General features: G+C 42.3%; 1 protein-coding gene across 1 annotated transcript in view; it reads right to left on the reverse strand.

Annotated features, from left to right (window-relative positions):
* The window catches only part of GLB1L2 (galactosidase beta 1 like 2), a 40,250-nt gene extending 20,032 nt beyond the window's left edge, over positions 1 to 20,218 (reverse strand). Inside the window, exons 1-5 of the mRNA XM_011381087.1 lie at positions 20,133 to 20,218; positions 6,525 to 6,722; positions 5,239 to 5,307; positions 4,492 to 4,587; positions 2,346 to 2,454 (exon numbers count right to left, since the gene is read on the reverse strand). Coding sequence (XP_011379389.1) covers positions 2,346 to 2,454; positions 4,492 to 4,587; positions 5,239 to 5,307; positions 6,525 to 6,722; positions 20,133 to 20,218 — 558 coding nt within the window. The remainder of the gene's footprint in view (positions 1 to 2,345; positions 2,455 to 4,491; positions 4,588 to 5,238; positions 5,308 to 6,524; positions 6,723 to 20,132) is intronic.
* Positions 20,219 to 24,839: the final 4,621 nt, after the last annotated feature.

A 24,839-nucleotide genomic window follows, 5' to 3' on the forward strand; every position in this document is an offset into this window, starting at 1 on the left:
TGTATATATATATAAATGATTAAAGGGTCAATTTAAAAGATATAATAATTATAAACATATATGCACCAAACATCAGAGCTCCAAAATATATGAAGCAAATACTAACAGAACTGAAGAGGAAAAAGACAGCTCTATAATAAGAGTAGGAGACTTCAACACCCCATTTTCAATAATAGATAGGACAACCAGACAACAGTTCAATAAGGACATGCAAGACTCAAATAACACTATAGACCAATTAGACCTAACGAATATTTTAGAGCACTCTACCTGGCAACAGCACAAACACATTTTTCTCAAGGGCATATGGGATATTCTCCAGGATAGGCCATGTATTGGGCCACAATACAAGTTTTAATAAATTTTAAAAGACTAAAATCACACAAAGTATCTTTTCCAATTACAATAGAATAAAACTAGAAGCCAAGAGCAGAAAGAAAACAGGAAGATTCACAAATATGTAGAAATTAAACAACACCCTCTTAAACAACCAGTGGCTCATGGGAAATTAGAAAATATCTTGAGACAAATGAAAATGAAAACACAACATAACAAACTTATCAGATGCATAGAAAGCAGTAGTTAGAAGAAAATTTATAACTGCAAACACATTAAAAAAGAAGGAAGGTCTCAAGTCAAAAACCTAACTTTTCACCTTAAAGAGAGATAAACTAAACTCAAAGGTAGCAGAAGGAAGGAAATAATAAAGATCAGAGATTAAAACAGAGAATAGAAAAACAAGAGAAAAATCGACAAAACCAAGAGTTGGTTCTTTGAAAAGATCAACCTTTAATTAGATTAACTAAAAAGAGAAAAGATTCAAATAACTAAAAATCAGAAACAAAATATGTTGATACTAATTTTATAAGCATAAAAAGGATTATAAGAGAGAAATAGACAAATTCTAGAAATATACAACATGCCAAGACTGAATTATGAAGAAATAAAAAACCTGAATCGATCTATAACTAGTAAAGAGATTTACACCAATCCTTCACAAACTCTTATATGAGGTCCCTAGAGTAGTCAAATTCATAGAGACAGAAAGTAAGTGGTGGTTGCCAGTGGCTACGGAGAAGGGACATAGGAAGTTAGTGTTTAAGGGAGAAAGAGTTTCAGTTTGGGAAGATGAAAATTTTCTGGAGTTGGACAGTGGTGAAGTTTGCACAATGTGAATGGTACTTAATGCCACTGAACTGTACAGTTAAAAATCATTAAAACAATAAATTTTGTTATGTATATTTTACCACAATAAAAAATAAAATAATTATGTTATATCCAGAAAAAAAAAATTGTAATAGTTTTGGTATGGCACTTCCCTTTTTGATAATGCTTCTGAGCCATATTATTGGCATGACTTTCTCTACTTCCCCCACCACCAAACCTGCTGACTCATCTCTGTAATCCCACTTTCCTTGCAAAAATCTGGGCTTATAATTTCCTAGCTTCTTTCACGATTGGGACTGCCAGATTTAGTAAATAAAAAAATAAGACACCCAGTTATACTTGAATTTATAGTTAATAATTTTTTATATAAACAATTAATATTTTTAATGTAAATATACCCCCATGCAATATATTCCTTGTTTATCTAAAATTCAGATTTAACTGTGTTCCTCTGTTCTGTCTACCCTACAAATGATCAAACAGTTCCTTTGATCTGTTTGCTGTTTATTCAAAACCATAGACTCGAGCAATTTTTACTGATGTACTAACTTTTTATTGATATATTAATTTGTCGATGTATTAATCAGTGTCATTGTTTTCACATAAGCAATTGGGTCATTCACAGTCCTGATTTTTTACTGCTTCCAATTATTACCTGTAATGTTAAGAGACTTTCTCCTCAAAAATCATGTTAACGCATATGTTTTCAATAATAAATGTGTACCATGCAGCACCTTTTTGGTAGGAGAAGGATGTACCCAGAAAAGTTACCCATTGTATTTTTATAATTACAAAAAGTCCTGCTGTATTCCAGGCAAGGGCCTCTCCATATATGCTCCTCTATATGTAGAACTGAGCCACTGCGATATTGGGACGCTATAGGGATTTTCAGTTATCAAGGCATCCAGCGTTGCAGCTCTGGCACTGTATGGAGCCGTGTAAGCCCTTACACCTGTCTATCCTTTCAGCACTGTGCCACCTAAGATAACACTGAGTAGACAGATCTTTAGAAGGACAACCACTGCCAGCCTCTCCAATCACAGGCCTCAGGCAGTGGAAAAAACTGTCTTCCTGTGTTGAAAGGAACTGTGAGTCCCTTGTTCTGATAGCTAACCTAGGACTATTTCCTACCTTTTGGAAGAGAGGTGAAGATCAAAGCAGAGTCTGCTTGCTTTTACCTGCAGGGGCACCACCCTGGACATCAGGTGGTCAAAATAAAGGTCCACTGCTTCGGTGAAGCCCTTGTAAGTTGTTCTCAGCCTCATGCCAGAGTCTCGGAGTAACCAGCTTGAATAAAAAAGGGGAGCGGTGGTAATTAATTCCACTGTGGGTTTGCTCTGGGCGAGGGGATGGTGGAGTGAAAAGGAAGCAGCATCAAAAGGCTCAAGAATGAGTCCGGAGACCATTCCCATCCCATGCCAGCCTCATTCAGCCAGGAAGGTAGATTATTCCAACTGATTCAGGAGCACATACAGCCCAGCTCCAGTCCTGCATTTAGCATTGCTTCCCTACCAGAAGATACCAGCCCTAGTGCAAATTTACGTCCAGCCTAATGGCTATAGGTCTGGCTGCCAGTCAGAGTGAGAAAAGCTTTTCATTGGACGCAAGACCCAATTTTCAAGCATTTACTCCACAATCTCATTACAAAGGGTGAAGCCAAAGGCATTAGGCATCACTGGGACTGGAGAAGGACACAGACACACCTTCCAGTGTCACCCCGAAAAATAAGCCTGAAATGGAGGCTATGAGAGGCTAATCCTGCTTCTGGCTGCTCTGGTCCAGCTGCTCCCCTGTGCTGACCTGGTCGACTCATTTGCATCATTTGCATCAGCTATTCAGAGCTCAGCTCACAGGAGGAGCAGGTGAGCAAGAAGATTAATTCTTCCTACAACCTGTCTGCTGTGATCACATTCCCCAGATGAACAGGGAGCATTAATTCCAGAGCTGTAGTCAAGGAATTTTTTCATCTAACTTGAAATTCTGAGTAAACACTTACCTTTTCTTATGAAAGGCTCTGATGCTCATTCATTGTAATTTAGAGGGCCTAAACAGTGTCAGAAAATTATCAACTTATGTTACGTAAAAATGAATGGGGAGAGAGGAGTATCCTCTACACTGACACCTCCATGTTCCATCTCACATAGAACAGGTCTAGTTTCTCATTCCCATTGGGATTCTGCCTGTTCTCTAGTGGTCCCCACTCAGCCACCCCATGTGCAACCAGGGCCCAAAGGCACAGGAGCTGTACAGCGAGAGCTGAGTGCTGAAGCTCCCTGCTGCTTCTGACCTAAGACTTAAATCCTGTCCTCCTCCTGTGCCGGCTCTGGCTAAGCCCAAGGACATCGCAGACACACAGATTTCTAATCCCCAGGTGTGGGGGAGGCCACTCTGGCCGTGTTCACAGCCTTGTTGAGGGCATTCTTGCCAAGCCGAATGGCACAGCAACGAAGAAGTGATCCTGGGTAGTGGAGGAGACGGAGACAGAGCCTGCCTGTGTCCCCGGGGCAGGGCTGGGTTGAGCTGGAAATAAGAAAGAAAACAAGGCCGAGGATGGTGGTTGCACTGCAGGGAGCAGCTGTTCCCAAAGGAAACAGCACAGCAAACAGGATCAGCCTTCCTTCCCCTTGGGGTGACAAAGGGTAGGGGTAGGGTGGATCCCACCATCTGAAACATAGCGAGGTTGGGAGAGCTTATGCCTATTAACAAGAAAATGATTTTTTGGAAATTAATGGCAATAATGCTGAGAATAAAGAATAAATGTGATTCTTGTCCAGATTCCTCGTCCAGATTTCTACTCTAACCACACAGCAGAGCACTGACCTCATGGAGACTATTCATCCTAAGATAATTCATCAGGGCCTGAGATTAGAAGGTAAAAAATAAAACAAAAATAATAATTTGTTGCTCTTATACTTTATCAAAACACTTGGACTTTAAAAAAAAATAAATTCTGGTACATCCCCAAGAAACAGACAGGCAGGTTTGATTTTTCCAATTCTGTAGACAAGAAAATGAAGTTTAGAGCATATAAATGACCTGACTGAGAGTCCAACTCACAGCAGAGCCCTGATGAAGTGAATGGCCTGGGGATAGCTAGTCCTGCTGCTGCTGCTGCTGCTTGCCACATAAAAACCACATGGACTTTGACAAGGACAATAATTGTGACATCATTTAAAATGACTCCTTTGGGTGCTACTTATTCTGAAAAGGAACTTCAGAATGGAAAAATATACATTAAGAGCAAAATTAAACTTACATTTGTGATTTGTATAAGCGTACAGGACAACTCAGGTTGTGGCTGGTGCCCCTCACAGCCCCGCTCACCTGGGCAAGCCCCCGAGGTCGATCTCACTGCAGATGTAGGGACCTGGACGCAGAATCACCCACAGCCCAATCTCTGCAGCCATCAGGACAAAGGCCCTAGGGAGGTCAATGTCAGCAGCTCTCAGGACATTCCGAGCAAAGGGTGGGGATGAGCCAAGCACGTATTGCTGGGTGGCAGAGCTGCCTGGCCCTCTACTCGCCTGTCTTCCTCTCTCAACCAGAAACTGGAGTGAGTAAAGGGGAGGCCGAGCCCCCACCCCCAGCAAAGCAGGGAATCCTACACCAGGTCATAGGCCAGAGGCCCTGGGAGCTGGGTTCTCACCGGCTCCCAGGCTAAGACTGTCTACACAGCCCTACTGGGGTCATGAGGAGGAAGGGGACAGGGTCCTAACAGTGTGCCTGACCCCAATGGCCTTGCTACCCTCAAAGGGCAACCTCTGTCCCAGCCTGGGTGGCTGGACCTACTGCAGAGCAGGGCTGACACTCGGGATCAGGCACCTCTGGGGGCCTGGGCTAGGAGGAGGCAGGCCCGGACATCTGGGAGTAACAGGTTCATGGCTGGAGAGCGTCTGGTTCCCGGATGCAGAGCCTGTCATAGTGTCCTGAGAACAAGGCTCCAAAACCCCCATCTCCCTCTCATTTTCCAAGCATTGCTGAGATGCCACTATGCTCCCTAATCAACCTCAGGCAGTCCCCTTCCTGCCTCCCCAGCCCCAGCCAGGTCGCAGAAGCATCAACAGCACGTACTCCAAGTCCAGGTTCCCAGAAAAGTCAAATGCGCCTCTTTGTGGCTCATGGAGGTTCCAGGGAACATAGCTGTAATAGGAAAGATAATTAAAGTCACGACCTTCTCATTTATTCCACTTCACCTACCAGATTACCTTCTTTATCCCTAAAACCCTTATGATGGTTGAATATATAATTCCTAGGTGCATTGTCTTAATGACAGCTGCTCCTCTCCTGGACCCCCACTCACCTCTGGCTTCTAGTAGAGCCCTCCCCAACTGCAAAGAATGTGCGTGGGTGGAGTGGTAGGAGAGGTTTGCTTGCTACCAGTTTAGACTCGAGTTCCGTGTTTAAGCAAAATACAGGTTATCCTGCTTTTATAAGGCAAAACAGTTGTCTTACAGTATTTCTACAAACTTCAGATTCCTATACCCAGTGAATGTACCCCCCAGGTCAGAACTTACATATGCAAATAAATGGATCCTTTGAAGGAGTCTTTCTGGAAAACTACACCCGTTTGTTTCATCTATGCTGTCACAGCTCAGAATATTCCTGTAACTCTTTTTAGAAACTGTTTTCAAAACCAGTTCAGAAGCCACACAAGAAAATTCATGTCTTTGATTTGTAATCCCATTTTTGCCTACAAATAGAATAATACAGCCTAATAACCCTCTTGATTTCCTAGATTTGGACCCAAATATCTGTTGGCAGTTTTGAAAAATAAATCCACGAAAAGATCAAGACTTTTCCATGACGGAGCCTATTTTTTTAACCGATTTACACATTCAACACTTTATTAAGTGCCTATCATGTGCCCATCACTGTGCGAGGTGCTAGAAAGAAAACCACAGCATTCTGATGATAATTCTAAAAAAACAGTGCTGAAAACAGTGTTGACAGACAGTTTTCAAGGTAGCTATTTTGAAGAAGACCAAACTCATTTGCTGTATAAATTGGGGATGGAGCTCTTGTTAAAAAAAACTACTTAATGATAATTCCGTCCTTTCCTACATCTACAGTCCCCTTCTCCACTCTCTTCCTTTGTACACCATTGCTCTTCCTGGTCCCCAGACCTTATATTCATTTCCCATCCCTAGCCCCACTAAGAGAGAGCGAGGCAGGTATCAGGGAGAACGGAAACTGTCTTTCCTGTCAGAGGCTGCTCAGATTTAGGAGCTACCAGGGCTCACTCATTGCGGCATGCTGGGGACCCGCGAGCTGGGCGCCCACGCCGAAGCCCAGATGCAGACTCGAGGAGCACCACAGGGGAAACAAGGCTTGGTGGCGGGGGATAGAGCAACACTCACGTTGTGAGGGTGTTCAAGCCGCAGGCTTTCATCTTCAGCAAGCGGTCCCTCCAGTATGCCCTGGGTACACGGAAATAGTGCACGGAGCCCCCAAGGATCCAAAAGGTGGAGTCCTCCAGCATAAAGTTCTGGCCTTTGGTGTGCAGCCCCGACTGCCGGTGTCTTAGCCAAGGAGAGACCAGACCGCGCCAGTCCAACCTACAAAAAGCAAAGACAGCCGGGAAGCCTCGAAGCTCGCCTTCAGCAGTGAGCAGCCGCACGGGAAGAGACGGGCGGAATTCCTCTCCTCCTTCGCAGGCCCTCGGCATTTCTTTCTAAGGAGGGCCCGCTTCCAGGGTGTTTTAGAAAAGGCTGCCCGCCTCTGACATAGCCAAGCCTTTCTTCAGCAACACTGACTCATCTGGCCCTGCTGCAAGGGAAGAGCGAGCTGAGGGGCCGTTGGGAAGGAGACAAACACAACATTCAGTGCAGACGCTGTGTGCGAACAGGAGAGAGGACAAGGAGGGCACACACCGCATGGGAAGGGCGTTGTCAGTGGGCTGAGAAGCTGCCTTCTGGTGCCTGGGACTCAGGGGGACCTGGGAGCAGGGGCAGCACACAGGTTCCTACGATGACCAGCTCTCCTAGGCCATTTGACTAAACATCAAAGCAGCAACTACTTTAAATAGTACCTCTGAACCACCTCATGGTCACAGCTGCCTGGCTCGAGGTGCAGATATCTGGAAAGAGGTATCTGGGTTAGAAACAGCATCTGTTCATTGACCAAATTTCCGAGTCTTAATTATTATCTAAAGATTGTGTCGTGTTGGCCATGATCACCCCACGTGACAGAGAGAGCCCCACCTGGGGAGGCTTTGGAAAGTTTTAGTCCCTGGGAAAGCACCTCTTGACATGTCTTGGGTTGGCCAAGGGGAGCCCTCTTAAATTGGTCCCTGTGATTCAGTGCTCTAGTCTCCTGAAGGCCTTAAGAAAGCCAGCAAGAGAAGCTGGAGGAGCCACAGTTTCCAGCCAGGAAATTTAGGAAACTTGGAGACAGAAAACAACAGTGGGAATGAGTCTGGTGCAAAAGGAAATTTTAGTTGGTGTCGTTTCTGCACCCACTTGTTACAGTTCCAGAAACTAGAGGGCATCTTGTCCAGCAGGGTTCGTCTGCATTGCAAGACTCCCTAAACTGCTTCTGGTCTTTCCATTCATTTTGTAACACTGGCTAAAATGGTAGTACTCGGACATGCATCCCAGTAAAGGCCCAGCTTGATCCATTCAGTCAGTACTGATACACCCTGACTGGGGACTGTCGTTTCTTAGAAGAAACAGACATGCGTGAATCAAAAGTGGGCTGAGAGCACTTTTGTTGATTCTGGATTTAACAATTTTCTGTGCCCTTCAAAGGGGCAGCCCCTTCACAAAGCTTTGCCAGTCATGGGGACTAAAGTGGATGTCATGGAGGGACCGGGCACATGCACCTCACACACCCTATTCAGCAGTCGCCAATCTTTATGGCACCAGGGACTGGTGCTCCTATAAGAATCTAATGCCTGACGACCTGAAGTGGAGCTGAGGCGGTGATGCTAGCTGGGGAGCAGCTGCAAATACAGATGAAGCTTTGCTCACTGGCCAGCTGCTCTTAACAGGCCACGGATTGGTACCAGTCTGTGGCCTGGGGGTTGAGGGTCCCTGGTTAAAAGGATTACTCTGGCTGCTGTGTTGGAAAAAGACAGCAGAGGGAAGGGCAAGGGTCGAGATGTGGGACAGTTTAGAAGATACTGCAATAATCTAAGCAAGAGATTTTGCTGGCTTGGACTTCACTGGTAGTAGCGGAAGTAATGTGAAGTAATTCGATTATAAATTGGATTTTGAAAGAAGATAAATTATTGTGAGAGAAGAGTCAAGAATGCCTCCAAGATTTTTGACCTGAACAACTGAAAAATTCACTTGCCATTGGATATGATAGCTAATCCTGAAAGTTGAAATCATCTATTCTCTAAATTATCTACTCCTTAAAGTGAGTAGAATGAAGTCCATGATTGAACAACTAATAACATCTCTCCCTTTACATGTGCCAAATCTTTTATAGAAGAAAATATTGGCATCATGGTTAAAATAGTCCAAGGGGTTGTAGGGATGATCCAGTCATCCTCGCTTGTTACTTTTTACCTAATTCAACATCTGTAAATTGCATCGGGAGCCCAAACACCCTGATTAGGCTCCTTAGTTAGTGTTTCCTACTTATGTACACACTGCTAAATAAACCTAGTAGAGCGTGATACAAATCAAGTAACATCATAGATGTTACCCAATTTTTATCAAAAGATTATTTTATGCTGGATTACTATCATCGCTCATCTCCTGCTGTGCAGCCTGGTTCCTAATAGGCCGTGGACCAGTACCGTCCTGCTCTCTCCCCTCTCTGCCACCAGCACTGTCTCCCTGCTGGGTCCTTTACCTACATAGCAGCCAGCTTCTCCTCAACCTATAATGCCAAGTGCTTCGGCGCTAAACATAAACTTGTATATCCTACACTGTAAAGCAGCCAGAGCCTTGCTATTAATGGGACCACCATTTGTAACGGCATTTAGTGACAATCAATGGCAACTTGCTCATGCCACTAGGCAGCTCACTCCCATTCTACTCAAGTTCCTCCAAATCATACATGTTATGGCGCCTATAAAGAATTCTGATATAGAATCTTCTCCATCTCCCTGCACACTCAAATAATTACAATTCAGTATCATGAGTGCTGTTGTAAGGCATGCACAAAGATATGGCCAGGGCCAACTTCATGGGCATGTGACCCATGCAGTGGCACAAGGCCCCACATTCAGAAGGCCCCCTTGCAATGAGTAGTAAATAAGTCATCCAATTCTAATGCAGAGTATAATGAATGTAGACAACATCATTTACTATAATTATGTAATGTAATAAATATCACCACAATGGCAATCATGTCACAATATACAAATGTATCAAAGTAACACATTGTACACCTTTAAAAATTTAATTCAAAAAAAAAAAAAAAAGGCCCTGCATATGATTTCAGACACCCTTGTTCAATTATTAAGAATTTTAGGATGAAGACAGCAGTCTTCATCCTAAAATTCTTAATAATTGAACAAGGGCCCCACATTCTCATTGTGCACTGGGCTCCTCAGAGTAGATATTTCAGGCCAACAATGGCAGAAGACAGTAGCTGAAATATATAGGTAACTGGTGAACAAAGAAATCATCCAAATCATCCAGGTGGAGTCATAAGACTTCATACAGAAGACAACATTCTCACTGGGTCTTGAAGGCAGGGCATATAAGAATGCAGTGACAACTTAGGGCAAAATCAGAAAAAAATGAGATCTGTATTCATGGAATGGCAAGCCAATCATCTACTCTAGCCCAATAGTCCTCAGCAGCCCAGGCCTGGGCTGGCTCACCAAAAACTGTTCGCTGCTAGTCCACCCGAGATCAGCACAGAAATTGAGATATTTTCATAGCAATGAGAGTAATTTTATGTCTGTTGAAGCTAATCATAAAAGCTGGGGAATATATTTTGTACATATTTCCATTTCCTTTTCCTAGTAATTTGTTTTTATTGTTTTATAAAGTAACAGATTAGAAATTTGTTTAAAAAAAAGAAAAGTGATTCTTCATCACAGACAGAGTGAGAAGTACTGCTCTAGATTAGAAACAAATAGTCTGGCATTGGGCAACTGTGATCATGGAGATGGGAAGACAAATATATTGACCAGTTCAAGGTATCCAGGCTTAGGAATCAAATGGATGCAGATATGGAGGACACCAGAACCATATAAAATCACTTTATCAGCAGACTTCCTAACATGTGACTGAAGTCAGCTACAACAAAGGGAAGGTTCGGGTTTAGCCACAGTGATTCTCAAAGGTGGCAGCATAATTGAATCACATGGGAAACTTTTTAAACTAATCAATGCCTAGGCACCACCCCCTGACCAATCTCTGCAGGTGGAGCACAGGTATTGGTGCTTTTTAAGAGCTCCTCCAATGATCCTAACAGGAGCCACTGGCCTATGATGGCATTACAGGAGGAACTGGGTCAAGTTTGGGGGCCCTGGATGACCAGAGACAGGAAAGGAGGATGCCATGAGGGCAGAGGATGCCACAGACATCGCTGACCACTTGGGAATTTTGTCTAGGGCCACTCGTGGGCCAAGAGAATTAGTTTTACTTACTCTTTATTCCTCACAGCCCCCAGGACTCAAAACTCATGCTGCAGCTTCAGGACTACAGTTCTGCTACATTATAGTTAAAATGGTCATTTGTGGATAAGCTAGGGACACAATCACTTTTTTCTTCGTCTAAAGGAAAAAGTTCGATGTTCCAAGAGACTTATAAATGGTATTTCAGAACACAATTCTTGCAAAGGACCACCTTCGGAAGGGGGACCACCTTTTGGAAAGTGAAAACAAAACCAGTTTGTGCAGGAGAAAGATCTGGACGTGGGTCCTGGCCCTACCTTTAGGAGCACTGTCACCTTGGGTTAGTAATACTGGCTCTGCGGGCATGAGTTTGTTTCCCCTGTAAAACAGGGCTAATGCCTGTCCTACCTGCTCACAAATGCTGCTGTGAGAGCATGGTATAAATGAAATACTCTGTGATATGCTATAAAAGAGTCTTGTCACTAATGGAAATACATTTATTTCAGCATGCTTTGCATATTAGATAGAATAGCCTTAGGGGAGAGGGGCAGGTATGTCCCTAATATGGAATAATCCCAATCTTTCCATTCTTTCCCATTTAATTTAGCAACTAATTATATTTTATGTGCTAGACTTTGTGCCAAGCCATATTATTACAATTTCTAAAGTTTTACAATGAAGGATCTGTCCATTGGGATCCCGTCAGACCAACCCAGCCCCTTAGCCAGAGGTCCGCAAACTCCAGCTGTAGACCAAATCCACCCTGCCTCCTGTCTTCATGCCACCTGCAAGCTAAGAATGGTTCTCACATTTTTAAGTGGTTAAAAAATCAAAAGAAGGATATTTTGAGACACAAAAAAAGTATATGAACTTCATATTTCAATATGCATAAATAGCTTTATTGATACCCACCACATCCATTCATTTACATATTGTCTACGGCAGCTTTGGGGCAAAGTGAAGTTCTTATATTAGAGACTGTAGTCTGCAAAGCGGCAAACATTTACTATCTGATTCTTTATCCTGCCATAGAGGATAAGATACTAGATACTGAAAGGAGGCCTCAGCCCCCACCCCCTTGGCCACTGTCTGGGCCTCCTTCTAGTCGTGCCCTTGTTCCGGCTCTTCTTCCCACCTGGCTCCTTCCTTTGGCTGCAAGTTCCTGACTATTCTGGCTATCACCTCACACATGGGATAGGTTGTCTCCTTTGGTTTTGACCATATTGCTCCAAAGAACGCATTCTGCCTTTATGCTTCATGTGCTCAGCAGACTACACATACTCTCCAAGCTCACCTGAACACCCTCAACCACAACCACCACCAACCACACTCTCCCCTCAGGTACCCTACTGCCTGGGCTCGCCCCAGCTAGAATAAGGAAGAAATGAATGGGTTAGTTCTTTCTTGACAGTCTGGTGGTGAAAATACACACAAACTCTCTCTCCCCACCCCCACGATGTTTTTAAAAACAATGAGAATACAAGTTAGCAATCACTCTGCTGGTAGCCTTATTCACCAACCAGAACTTCAAAAGAACAATCTCCAGTTCTTCACCAATCTCTCATCACTGATCCTAACTTCTGTTTATGACTGTGTCTCCGCAAATGCTATGAGAGCTTCCCTCTCCCCACTTACTAAGTACAAAAATATGAGCTGGGTTGGAGGCAACCATCTGTGACTCCCTCACTCCAACATAGTCCCTGCTGGTAATATATACTCTTTTATCTTTCCCCTAGTGGATAAATAATCACCAGGAAATCTCCAGCTAGGTTTACGTGTCCAGGTGTGGTCTGCACCTGCAGAGGACCTTCATTTGGAACTCGTTAGATATGCAGAAACTCAGGCCTTACTGGAAACCTACTGACAATCTACATTTTAACCAGACCCCAAGGTTAAAGTTTGAGAAGCATGAATCTTATTTGAGATATCAAATAAGATATATATATACTATATTTATAAATATAGTTTCTTTCTGGATAGAGCTTCTCTTTGCTAGTGTCTTTATATCCTATCACTGTCTAGATTTTTAAAAAAATATTTCTTCACAGTACTTATTAAGCAACATGAAGTTAACACTGCAAACAAAAGCTAGCTATTACCGAATTCGAAATTCTGGAAAATTCAACTGTTTCCTTTCTGAAAATTTTCTGGTAGTTTACTAGATGAGTTTTTAATACATTTTTAAAAGGGATGAATTCACTGAGAAAATGAGGATAAATGTTGAGTTGCTCCAAGGAGTTCACTGTGAGAAAATGAGATGATACACATTAGAGCTTCATAAACAAAGCACCAATCAAATGGGTTTTAATACTGGGAATGATCATTAGTACAAGTGATCATAATACTAATAATAACCTCCATCATTTCCAGAGTAATTAGCTCAGTAATAATAAAATAAAGGGACTATAAACTATATGGTTAAATCAGGTCAGGGAGACTTTCCAGTCAATTTGGTTATTACCAAGGAGCTCAGCAAATCCTGAGGAAGCCCTTGTTACTTTTGCTTTCCTAGAGAGCAGTACTGTCATTGGTAGTGAAACTTTTATTGATGACACCAGGAGCATCTGCCTTCTTTCTAGCTGGAGCTTATGTTAACACTTTCTTCTGAAATTTCTGTTGCCTTTGTATCTTTGCTTCATAGTAGGATAATTAACTAATCACTGAAGGGACCTGTCCTCAGATTTACTCTGCTCTGTTCACAGTCTGCTGTGAAGTTCCTGGAAGAAGGTACGCATGTCAGGATTTCTGACAGGGCCTCATAAAATATAACGAAACCTCTACAGTCCTATCACTACCATCCCTTTTGGCAAGTGTTATAGGCTGTACAAGCTACAGACAAAACAGGTTGTAATGGAAACATTAAGCAGAGGACTTGGGTCTTGAGTTCCCTATGGTGAGGAATTGTCACCAGGTGGTGACTGGTGAGGGAGGAGGAATAAAGGCATGAAGCCTACTAACACTTCATACTTATCATTGTAGTGAATCACAAGGACAAAGGGTGCAGGGCAGACTCCACACAGGCTGGACATCACTGGACATGGTCAAAAGTGAGGGGAGATGTGTATGAATGGAAAAGGGCAGATGAGCAGATAACAAGCTTACGACCTCTTTCATGTGGAATGGGCCTGTGAATTGATTCTCAGCTTTCAGGGAGGCTCTTCCAGAGCAGCTGAGTAGAAATGATCTCCTTGAACGAGGTATACTAATCAGGACAAATCTGAAATGTCTTTTGCCATGCCAGATAGCATCCCTGTGTCACCTATAAATCCTGCAAATATTGATCAGTAACAGGGGTCACGGTGGGACTGAGAAGCCACACTTGGGATCACAGTCATTTCCTTCAGTTTTCTGTCATACCACACACAGTGTAACCAGACTCAGACAGGCCAGTATCCACGCAACATGACATGGCAGAGACAGCATCAACTTCTGGAATATGTTGGCTTCCAGCAGAAACTAGGCAATGCTTACACAAATTTAAGCTGGCCGAGAGTATGGGCAAGCTGGGTATATGAGGTAAGAATCTGCAGAAACAGTCCTTCAGTTCCCAGAACCTAAGCCCATGCCGGTCCCAAGGGTCAGTTACTTTGACACCTTACATAATGTGTATGTACTTGCTAATCTGAGATGATAATTTACAAATGCTATTTCCAGGTGCACTGTGACCCTTCTAAGGCCACCCTAAGTAATGGTCCAGCTGTATCAGGGTCCAGAGCATCATATTAAAGATGCTGACCAAGCAAACACTCACCTCTTTGTTCATCCAAGTGGTTATGCCAGAGACCATGAGATAATAGATATGTTAAACTGCCCAAAAGACATCATCACACATAAAAAATTCCTCATTTGGGTCTGAAATACAAATTTTTATTTATCACTCTCAAGACTCTAATGTGGTTATAGGCTCCAAGGAGGCCCAGTTTCTTTGGACATCCCATTGCCCTGAAGTCCATTTGAGGATATTTCAGTCTTACCAGTCTACAGCCCTGTATACTCTTCCATCAGCACGAGAGTTTGAGGGCCTTTCCACACTTTGGCCCAGGCCAGTGCCCTCCATGCTTCTACTCCAGAAGAGTGCCTCTTGGATCAATCTTTCAGCCCCAAAGGAAAAGAACTCTGTTTCTGTGTCTGGCCCAGCTTCCTGGATGTGCTCCTTGGCTTGGGCCCAATGCTTTGGGCTCCCGCTTTGCTGGGAGAAGCATTAAATATTTCCAGAGCACCTGGGCCTTCCATTCCAAAACCTGATGGAAGGTCATTGTGCAGAATTTTACAGATCTGTGGCACTACTAGGATCTTAACACCTCTGTCCTTACCTCTGAAAAGATTTCTAGGTAAGCCAGGAACTGGCCCAGCACTCAGGCTCCAGCAAGTCAGGCCAAGTGGCTGCCGTCATGACCCAGGGACATGCTGAATGTTCAGAGGACAACATTTTCTAAACACTATAGGAAGTTTGTATGTGAACAATGTTTACTAAATCAAAACCTTGAGACCCAATTGTAAAAAAATGCAAACTCCTTGTTAATAATTGTCCACTTAACAACAAGGAAAAATGTCCTAATGTTATGTGACACTGTGTTTTCACTTTGGGAAAAATTTCCATTGATGGCCTCATAAATAGAAAAGGTGTTGTATCTCAACCTAGAGAGGGGTGAAAGTCTGTTAGATAACCCCAAGCGCTCTCCTGATAACAATACTCTGATCTTAGAGATGCAGATGGAATCAGAATTAAATGATTTCATGAATTAAGAGACAACATAAATATGTTTTTAAAAATTTAAATAGGACTTATCTACATAGATATATGAGAAAGGGGCTAGTTCTTACAAGACACAAAGAATCTATACACAGATTAGACAGAATTTCCCTCCCAGACAACAGAGCTCAGAACCTCTTTCGTGCTGATCCAACAGAAATAGAATGTGCTATTTTACTTACTTATTTTAACTTATTTTTATATACTTATTTTAAATGTCTATCAAGATTTAAAATGAACATCTCATACAGTCAGCAATTCTACATACAGAACTATATCCAACAGATATTCACTGAAATTTTGCTTGCAGCAGCTAAAAGATGGCCAACAATCAATACCCATTGATAGGTGGCTATTTAAATAAATTACGTGCCAAATGGACAAATGGGGTCACATATACAGCTGTCTTCTTGTATAGGTACAGAATTCCCCTAAGAGAAACCATTATCAGTAATCATTGCTGGTAGGAGAGCGAGGATGCCTAAGGGCCAGGAGTAGGATTTTATTTTCCCCTGTGTATTATTCGAATAATTCATCCTTTTCATATATTACCTACTCACAAAATCAACTTTGCAAGAAAAGCACATTTGTTCTTGAAAGGAACAACCTAGCTTTCTTGCTGAGTGTAGGAGTACAGAGGAAGTATCCATGCTCTTGCTCGAAGACACTCTGGTCCCCTTCAGTCACTGGCTAGCATTGCACTGTAAGACTCGAAGAGCCAACTCTGTCTTCCCGGAACAGGGTGGCTCAGACACCCCACCTCTCCCTGACTGAGCCACTGATCAACTAACTGTGCTTCCCTACTTGTGGCAGAGAGCTGACTACTACTGAAAGAGACACTTCCCAGATGCTGAAAACTTCACTACTAAAAGATGAAAGGGGCAGTGTTCAAAGAGTTCACACATTCCAGGGAATATGACTCAGGCCTCAAGCCCAGTGGAGTCCTAGAACAAGCAAAGCTCATAAAATCAATGACTTCACAGAAGTCCAGGAAAAGAGGCACAATTTGTCCACATAGCCTTGGAAGACAGAACTGGCCATGATCTGGATCAAAGAAAGTGACCTGGTCACATTGCTAAGGTATCCACCTTCACCAAGGAGCAATTTGACAGGGTCTCCTCCTAGAATCCAGATAATGACAACGAAGAGTAGTGAATGAGACAGTCAGTGTAGAGATGAACTTATACTTGAGGAGGTATGATATAGGCTGCCTATCTGGTAGCTTTCCTCTCTCCTGAGTTTTGCCAGCTAAAATATCAGGTATGAGAGATGTGAAGTTAAGTGAATTTTGTTCAGTGATGCATTTATATTAAAAAAAAAAAATGAGTGGGAACCATACTTTGATACTATCAAGCAGACATTCTTGGTTGGAGTGGGAGGAGGTAAGAGAATGAGAGGTAACTGGCTCAGAGACATGGTTCATATTAATACACACATCAGCAACCTCAAAGTAATATGCTGAAAGAAGCCTAATCAAAGCAGAGCACGTTAGGATTACATTTCTATAAAACATTAGAAAATGCAAACTAATGGTGCATATGGTGGTAGAAAGAAAGAGATCAGTTTGCTTGTGGATGGGGGAGCAGAGAAGTATAGGAGAGAAAGGTGCAAAGGGGCACAAAGAAAGCTCTGGGCCTGAGGGATATTTTTGCTATCTTAATGGTGGTGGTAGTTTCGAAGGTGGATATATATGTTAAAACTTAAACTTTACATGTTAAACATGTGCAGTTTATTGTATGACAATTACACTGAAATAAAAATAAAAATAAAAATAAAAAACATTGTTCAAGCTGAAATACCAGAGGTAGAAAACTTCCTCAACAGTCATCTTGGTCACCCTTACATGTTCTGCCTGCAAGAGACGCATTTCAGATTAAAAGAAATACACAGACTAAAAGTAATGGGATGGGAAAAGATATTACATGATGAACATAGAGAGTAGTGTGCTGAGTGGAATAAGTCAGATAGAGGAAGACAAATGCCATATGATTACATGTGGAATCTAAAGAACAAAATAAAAAATAAAAAATAAAAAAACAGAAACAAACCCATAGATACAGAGAACATTTTGAGGGTTACTAGATGGGAGGAGGTTTGGGAAACTGGTGAAAAAGAGAGAAGGGATTAAGAAGTACAAATTGGTAGTTACAAAATAGTCATGGAGATAGGAAGTATAGCATAAGGAATATAGTCAATAATATTGTAATAATTATGAACAGTGTTAGAGGGGCACTAGATTTATTGAGGTAATCACTTTGTGAATTGTATAGATATCTAATCACTATGTTGTACACTTAAAAATAATATAATATTGTATGCCAACTATAAATAAAAATTTTAAAAAATTGTTATTAATAAAAAAGAACAAAATTGAAAAGAATTATCTTGGTCCTATTTCTTGGATGTGATGTAATCAAACACCTATGGTTGGCCATGAACCCTCCCAAGGTAAAATTTGTGAGAAAAAAAAAAGCGAAGCCAAGCAGACCCCTACCTTCACCCAAATACCTGCCTTCTGAGGTACAGAAAAAGGGTTTGTTCCTGACAGCTCAGCTCCACAAAGCAGTCAGCTGAGTAGCCAGTTCCCATGTGACCTATATTCCACTGACCACATCCACATTCCCAACAACAGCTGGGAGAGGCCCCACCTCCCACTCAGTTAATGACCCAGTCGAAGCTAGAGTAAAGCAGGAAGAGGATGTGACAATGTTCTCTGGCCTCCAGAGATAATCTTTCATGCTCAGCCCAGATAGGACAGAAAGAATTAAGCAGAAAATGCCCATGAATCAAAAAGATGCCCAAATAACATATTCTAAAGGACTCTAAGAGATGGCCCTGAACTTGGTTCACAGCTTCTCTGGCCTCTGTCTTATCTGCTGAGAAAGAAGGGGTAGCAGGAAAAACAGTGACCGTCCTAAGCATGTCAAACTATTTCCACAGACTTGAGTTTCAGCTATTCATTCTCCATCGCTATTTCTGGGAAATTTCATAAACCACACCCCTGCCCCCAGTGATTCCTACTGCAGTCACTTCACCCAGGTGAGAACACAGTTAACTTACCTGTGAGAAGTTCAGGCTTCTTCACAGCCAGTCAGCTGTCGGACATCTCATCCTCCCACACCCAGCCTCCTTCCTGCACCTTTTCTTGAGAACTATTAGGGTGTACTTACCTGGCACATTTCACGTCCCTCAGTACCAGCCCTCATAATGACCTATCCTGGGGGTCCTGCATGGACTGCTATATATTTGACCTCCAGTAATGGGCAAACCACAGCTATTGAACATCTCTGGTCTTTCTCTCTGGGGTGTGAGTTCCTTGATACTCTGCTGTATGTCAGAGGCTCCTGCTACCTCTGCTTTGAGTAATTCTTCTGGGGTTTGCATCAGCCTGGTACCAGGAGGAAAGCTGAACATCTTACAAGAGCTGAGACCGGTCTTCAGAGAGGAAAGGATTAGAGATTATAGACAAGATGGGGGGGAAACATTCTTGGGAACATCTGGGAAAACAAAATGCTTTTTTGTTTTCTGGACCCCAGAGTGAGAGGAGCACCATTTCCTTCTCCCAAACAATATTATGGCATCTTCACTGTCTCCAAAACAAAGAGACAAAACAGAGAAGACATGTTAAGTCTTGGAAAAGTACAAATGGAGTTTCTGAATGTGTTCTTGAGGCAGCAAACAAAAGTTCAGATACAATCTCCATCAAAAACTTCCTTATCTCCCAGAAGAAGTCAGAGAAAGTAAGAAGGAAGATAGAGAAGACAAGATCAAGCTCAAGGGTGGTGAACTTGCCTCTAGTTCCAATGCCTCAGCCAGCAGCCACTTCAGCACTAACTTTCCATGCCAAAGCATTTGTTACTACTGTTCTGCTTTCCCAGCAACACTGGAAGTTTTGAATATGGAAAGTGCCAGGCACTACCTGAAAGATATGACCACAGCTGTAGAATCCTATAAATAGACACAGTTCAGAAAAATTCTGGGTTAGGCCCACATTGGCAGTGGGTAAAGCGTTCTATCACTAAAAGCAACCCCTTGCCACAGACATTTTGTAAGGGGAACTGGGGACTGGTGAATGGTGGGAAAGTAGAGAGAGAAGACATATTAATCCTAGAAAGAGGCAAATAAATACAGGGCAAAGGATCTTGGAGGACCCTTGGGGCAGCATTCTCATGACCAAGCTGGGCAGAATGAATTGAGTCTAGCTGTGAACACTGGTGCTCTGGCCTCTGGACCTGGGAGACTAGCAGAAGGGGTCCCGTCAAGAAGGACTAGAGGCAGGGCAGTGATGGGGGACATCTGAGAGGGATCTGAAGGCTAGTTCTACTGACCTTCCCACAGGGCTGAGAGTATACATGAGAAAAGCAGAGTCCGGAACCACTGGCGCAGAGGAGTGGGGAAGCCCTAAGGTATAGATGCCTGGGGACTGGGAGGGCAGCGCCTAGTTTCACCCAGAGGCCTGGATCTCAAGACAAAATCCGAGCGCCTGGTAGTGAAGAGGAACGCTGGGGTGTTGGGGAGCTACAAAAAAAAAAGAAGCTGGCGGGCTGTTTCCCATTGGAGCCCGGGATTCGCGGGTCATGGTAACGCGAACTACAGGAGCTGCCTCCCTCCGGTGAGAGGGGCACCAAGAACTGTACGTGTGGAGAGTTGGGGTGTCTGCAGTCAAGCAGGTGCCGGGCAGGGCTCTCTCACCTTCGGAGCACCAAGAAACTCAAGATCACCAGCATCAGGAGTCCAAATGCGCGGCAGGGCCTCCGCGGGACGCTCCACGTGGGCATCGCGCGTGTTTGCTCAGGGCGCAGAAACCCAATTCCTACTTTAGCTAGCATTCAGCCCAGCGCCAGGGGAGACTGGGCGCGAGGGCGGGGCTGCGCGTTGGTCGCCTGGGCAACCAGGCCACCGCCCGCTTATCCTGCCTACGCTCATTGGCTGCTGTCCATGGCCCCGCCCCCACGCCTTGGGCCTTGAGTGCCAGGGGACGAGTGTGTCCGCCAGATCAAACAAGCAGGTGGGCACTTTCTAGCTCCTAGGAGGCTCTGGGTTCTCCCCCTCCTTGCTGCACTTAGTCTCAGAGAGGTGCTGGAAGTTTTAGAAGCTATCTTCCTGAAAGCGATATAAAAACAAATGCAGAAATACTGAGCACCTGCTGCCCAGTCCCTGCACACTGGTTGAACACAGGTAAATGTCATCCTTATGTATTAAAGCACCTGCAAAGAAAACCATTAATAAAAAGAAAAGACAACCTACTGAATGGGAAAAGATCTTTGCCAATGATATATCCAATAAGGGGTTAATATCCAAAAATTACTTTAAAAACTCATACACCTCAACACCAAAAAACGAAAATCCAATCAAAAAATGGGCAGAAGAGGACATGCAGAGAGCCAATTGACGTGTGAAAAGATGCTCAACATCACTAATCATCAGAGAAAGGCAAATTAAAACCACAGTGAGATATCACCTCACCCCCATCAGAATGCCTATCACAGATAAATCAAAATACAATAAATGTTGGCAAGGATGTAAAGAAAAGAGAGCCCTCGAGTCCTATTGGTGGGATTGCAAGTTGGAACAACCACTATGGAAAACAGTTTGGAGGTTTCTCAAAAAAATTAAAAATAGAACTATATTATGACCCAGCAATTCCACTTTTGAGTACTTACCCAAAGAAAACCAAACACTAATTCAAAAGATATATGCACCCTTATGTTCACTGCGGCGCTATTTACAATAGCCAAGATATGGAAGTAACCTAAGTGTCCATCAATAGATGGTTAGACAAAGAAGAGGTGGTACATATATACAATGGAAAAATACTCAGCCATTAAAAAAAGAATGAAATATTGCCATTTGCAACAACATGGATGGACATAGAGGGTATTATGCTAAGTGAAATAAGTCAGACAGAGAAAGTCAAATACCATATGATCTCACTTATATGTAGAATCCAAAGAACAAAATAAATGAACAAATAACAGAAACATACTCATAGATACAGATGGCAACGATACATGCTCACATCTTGCATCACTGGAGTCTCCTCCCTTCCCCACCAATTTACCTGCCTGAAATATTCCCACTGGAAAAGTCCGCCTCAAGCCCCATATAAGTTTCAGGTCCCCTCTCATTAGAGGCTGACACCAGTTGTCACTCTGCTACAATAAAACATTCTTAACCCCTTCGGCCTTGTGCATTCCTCCTTCTGCAAACATAACAGAAACCATCCCTTTAGTCTCTGTTTCTGTGACTCTGTTTTTGTTTTGTTTCATTTGGTTGGTTTGGCTTTTTTAGATTCCATGTATAAGTGAAACAATACGGTATTTGTCTTTCCCGGCCTGACTTATTTCACTTAGCATAATACCCTCTAGATCCATCCATGTTGTTGCAAATGGCAAGATTTTATTCTTTTTCTATTGCTGCATAATATTCCATATATATCTCACATATTTTATATATCTCACATATTATATATATCAAATATTTATATATTATATATAAATATATATACATCTCACATAGTCTTTATCGATTCATCTATCAATGGATACTAAGTTTCTTCCATTTCTTGGTTTATATGGTCAACTAAACTATAACAAAGGAAGTAAATATATACAGTGGAGTAACAACAGCCTCTTCGACAAGTGGTGCTGGGAAATCTGGACAGATACATGCAAAAAAAAAAATGAAGCTGGACTGCTCTCTTACATGACACACCAAAAAAAAAAAAAAAACTCAAAATGGGTTAAAGACTTAAATGTAAGGCCCAAAACCATAAAACTCCTGGAAGAAAACATAGGAAGTAAACTATTTGACATCAGTCTGACTAGTATCTTTTTGGATATGTCCCCTTGAGCAAGGGAAACAAAAGGAAAAATAAACAAATGGGACTACATCAAACTCAGTCTTCTGTACAGAGAAGGAAACCATTAACAAAACAAAAAGACAACCTACTGAATGGAAGAATATATTCACAAATGATATATCCAATAAGAAGTTTATATTCAAAATATATAAGAAACTCATACAACTCAATAACAAAAAAAAATAAACAATCTGATTGAAAAATGGACAGAGGACACAAAAAGACATTTCTCCAGAGAAGACCTACAGATGCCAAAAGATATATGAAAAGGTGCTCAACATCATTAATTAGGGAAATGCAAATCAAAACCACAATGAGATACCACCTCACACCAGTCAAAATAGCTATTATCAAAAAGTCAACAAATAACCTGCACTGATGAAGACGTGGACAAAAGGGAATCCTTGTGCACTATGGGTAGGACAGCAGACTGGTGCAGTCCCTGTGAAAAACAGTAGGGAGATTCCTCAAAAAAATAAAAATAGATATACCATACAACCTAGCAATTCCACTTCTGAGTATTTGTCCAAACAAAATGAAAACACTAACTCAAAAAGATATGTGCACCCCTATGTTCACTGCAATGTTACTGACAAAATTTCTCTTAAAATCGTGAAGAGAAGATGCAAAATGTGGCTTCTATGATAGCACTGTCACTCAGGCCCCTGGACAATGGTATAACCACCTCCTCTTTACCATTTCCTTACAGCCATCCACCTTCTCCAGCTCCTTTTCTCAGAGTTACAGAAATCCAGTTATGCTGTCAAGTTGCCCAAGAGTCTTGAGCAAAGAAATTAAGAATATGAGAGAATTTCTGGGAATAAATAAGTGCAATTTCAGCCCTAGGCAGAAAGAAAGTAGAAGGTCTTATGAAGGAGATTTGGCCTTGGAAAAAGAAAAAAGAAAAGAGATCTAAGATAGGTAATGTTAAACAAAAAACTTTCATTGTCAAAAGTTTTTTCAAAAGAAAAGGTTTATTAAGCCATTGCTAGCAAGAAAAAGACCAGGTCCCAGGGAATGCAATCTAAACCACTGGCAACGGGGCTATGTGGACCAAAAAAGAGGTTCTATGGAAAGTAACCTCACAGGGTGATCTGATCATCAATTCCTAACTGGGCAGGTCATGGTGGATTGTCATGCCTCAGGCATATAACTTTTTAGTAAAAGGTTTATCTTTGACTTAAGCAAACTCTGTCTATTGTTTTTATGCATCTAGGTTAACACATATTTGAAATAAACTGTAACCACATTCAAGAGAGCACACAATCTTAACTATCCTGTAATCCAATCCCACCTTGCTTTCTCCCACCTCCATGTACTTTTTCTTCTGTTCCTGCCTTAATTTCAAGTGCATAAAAGAAACTGCAAAACTGTTATTCTCCAGAGTATTTGAGATCTTGCTCCCCAGCATTTGTGGTCAGTTTCACTCAAATAAAGTCTTATAAAAATTCTCTACAGGTTTGGATGTTTTTTATGTTGACAGCTAAATAGAAAAGAAAGCCATGTCCACTGTCCTGAAGTTGATGCGCTCTTTTATGGAAACAATTTGGGAAGAAAGATCTAAGCTGTTTTAAAAGAATTTACATTGGCTGTAGATAAAGGGTACAGGAGAAGGGGAAGCAGGATTATTTCAGGGATCGACGCAGAGTCTCTAAGGAAAAAGTGTCTGCTCCTGTGGATTGGCAGTTAGCAACAGATTGGAAAGTTCATAGTTAAGAAAGTAGTGTAGGCTCCCGGGGTGCAGTGCTGCCTGGCTATTCTCTTTTAGTTCATCATGGACATAGACATCTGGAAGTTAATTCAAAGTTCCAACATACACTCAGGAATGTAAGCAGTTTTTTGTTGGTTTTGCCATATGGTTGTTAACTGATAACTCTTGTCTCTTTCTTCCACTATCTGGCCTGCTGTAATTTAATTTAGAACATCTCAGAATTTTCTCCTTGTCAGCAGTCAAGGCTTCTCACCCCAGGAAATGTGTCACTGAACTGGAAGGGGCCTGTGTGCATTGGGAAAGAATGTGTACTGAGTATCATTGTTGGCCTTGGTAGTCCCAAAATAGGTCTTTCAGCCTCAGCCTTCAGAAGATTGAAAAGCCAAAGATCTAATTCAACAACAAATGTTTAATGACCACAATTTTAAGCTAAACATTATTCTAGGAGCTTGGATACATTGGTAGACAAAACAAACAAAGATTCTTTTCCTTTAAAACTTATATGCCAGCTGCAGAAGAAAGACAACAAAAATTAACAAGCAATTGGGTCAATTGTAGAGTATGTTTCAATGTAATAAATTCTATAGCAAAAAGAAAGTAGATAAAGAGAGGAAGACTGGGAGTGTGATGGGAAGGGGAATACAGAGAAGAGGTCTTAATGAGAAGATGTTATCTGAGCAAAGATCTGAAAGAGGTGGGTTAGCCAGGCATGCTGATGCCTGTAGGAAGGGCTCTCCAGGCAAAGAGAACCTCTGGTGCAAATGGCTTCAGGCAGGAGCATGGCACAGTGTTTCAGGAACTGCAAAATGATCAGTGTGAGAAGAGA

The sequence above is a fragment of the Pteropus vampyrus genome, unplaced genomic scaffold (genome assembly GCF_000151845.1).
Source record: "Pteropus vampyrus isolate Shadow unplaced genomic scaffold, Pvam_2.0 Scaffold428, whole genome shotgun sequence".
In the NCBI taxonomy this organism is placed as follows: domain Eukaryota; kingdom Metazoa; phylum Chordata; class Mammalia; order Chiroptera; family Pteropodidae; genus Pteropus; species Pteropus vampyrus.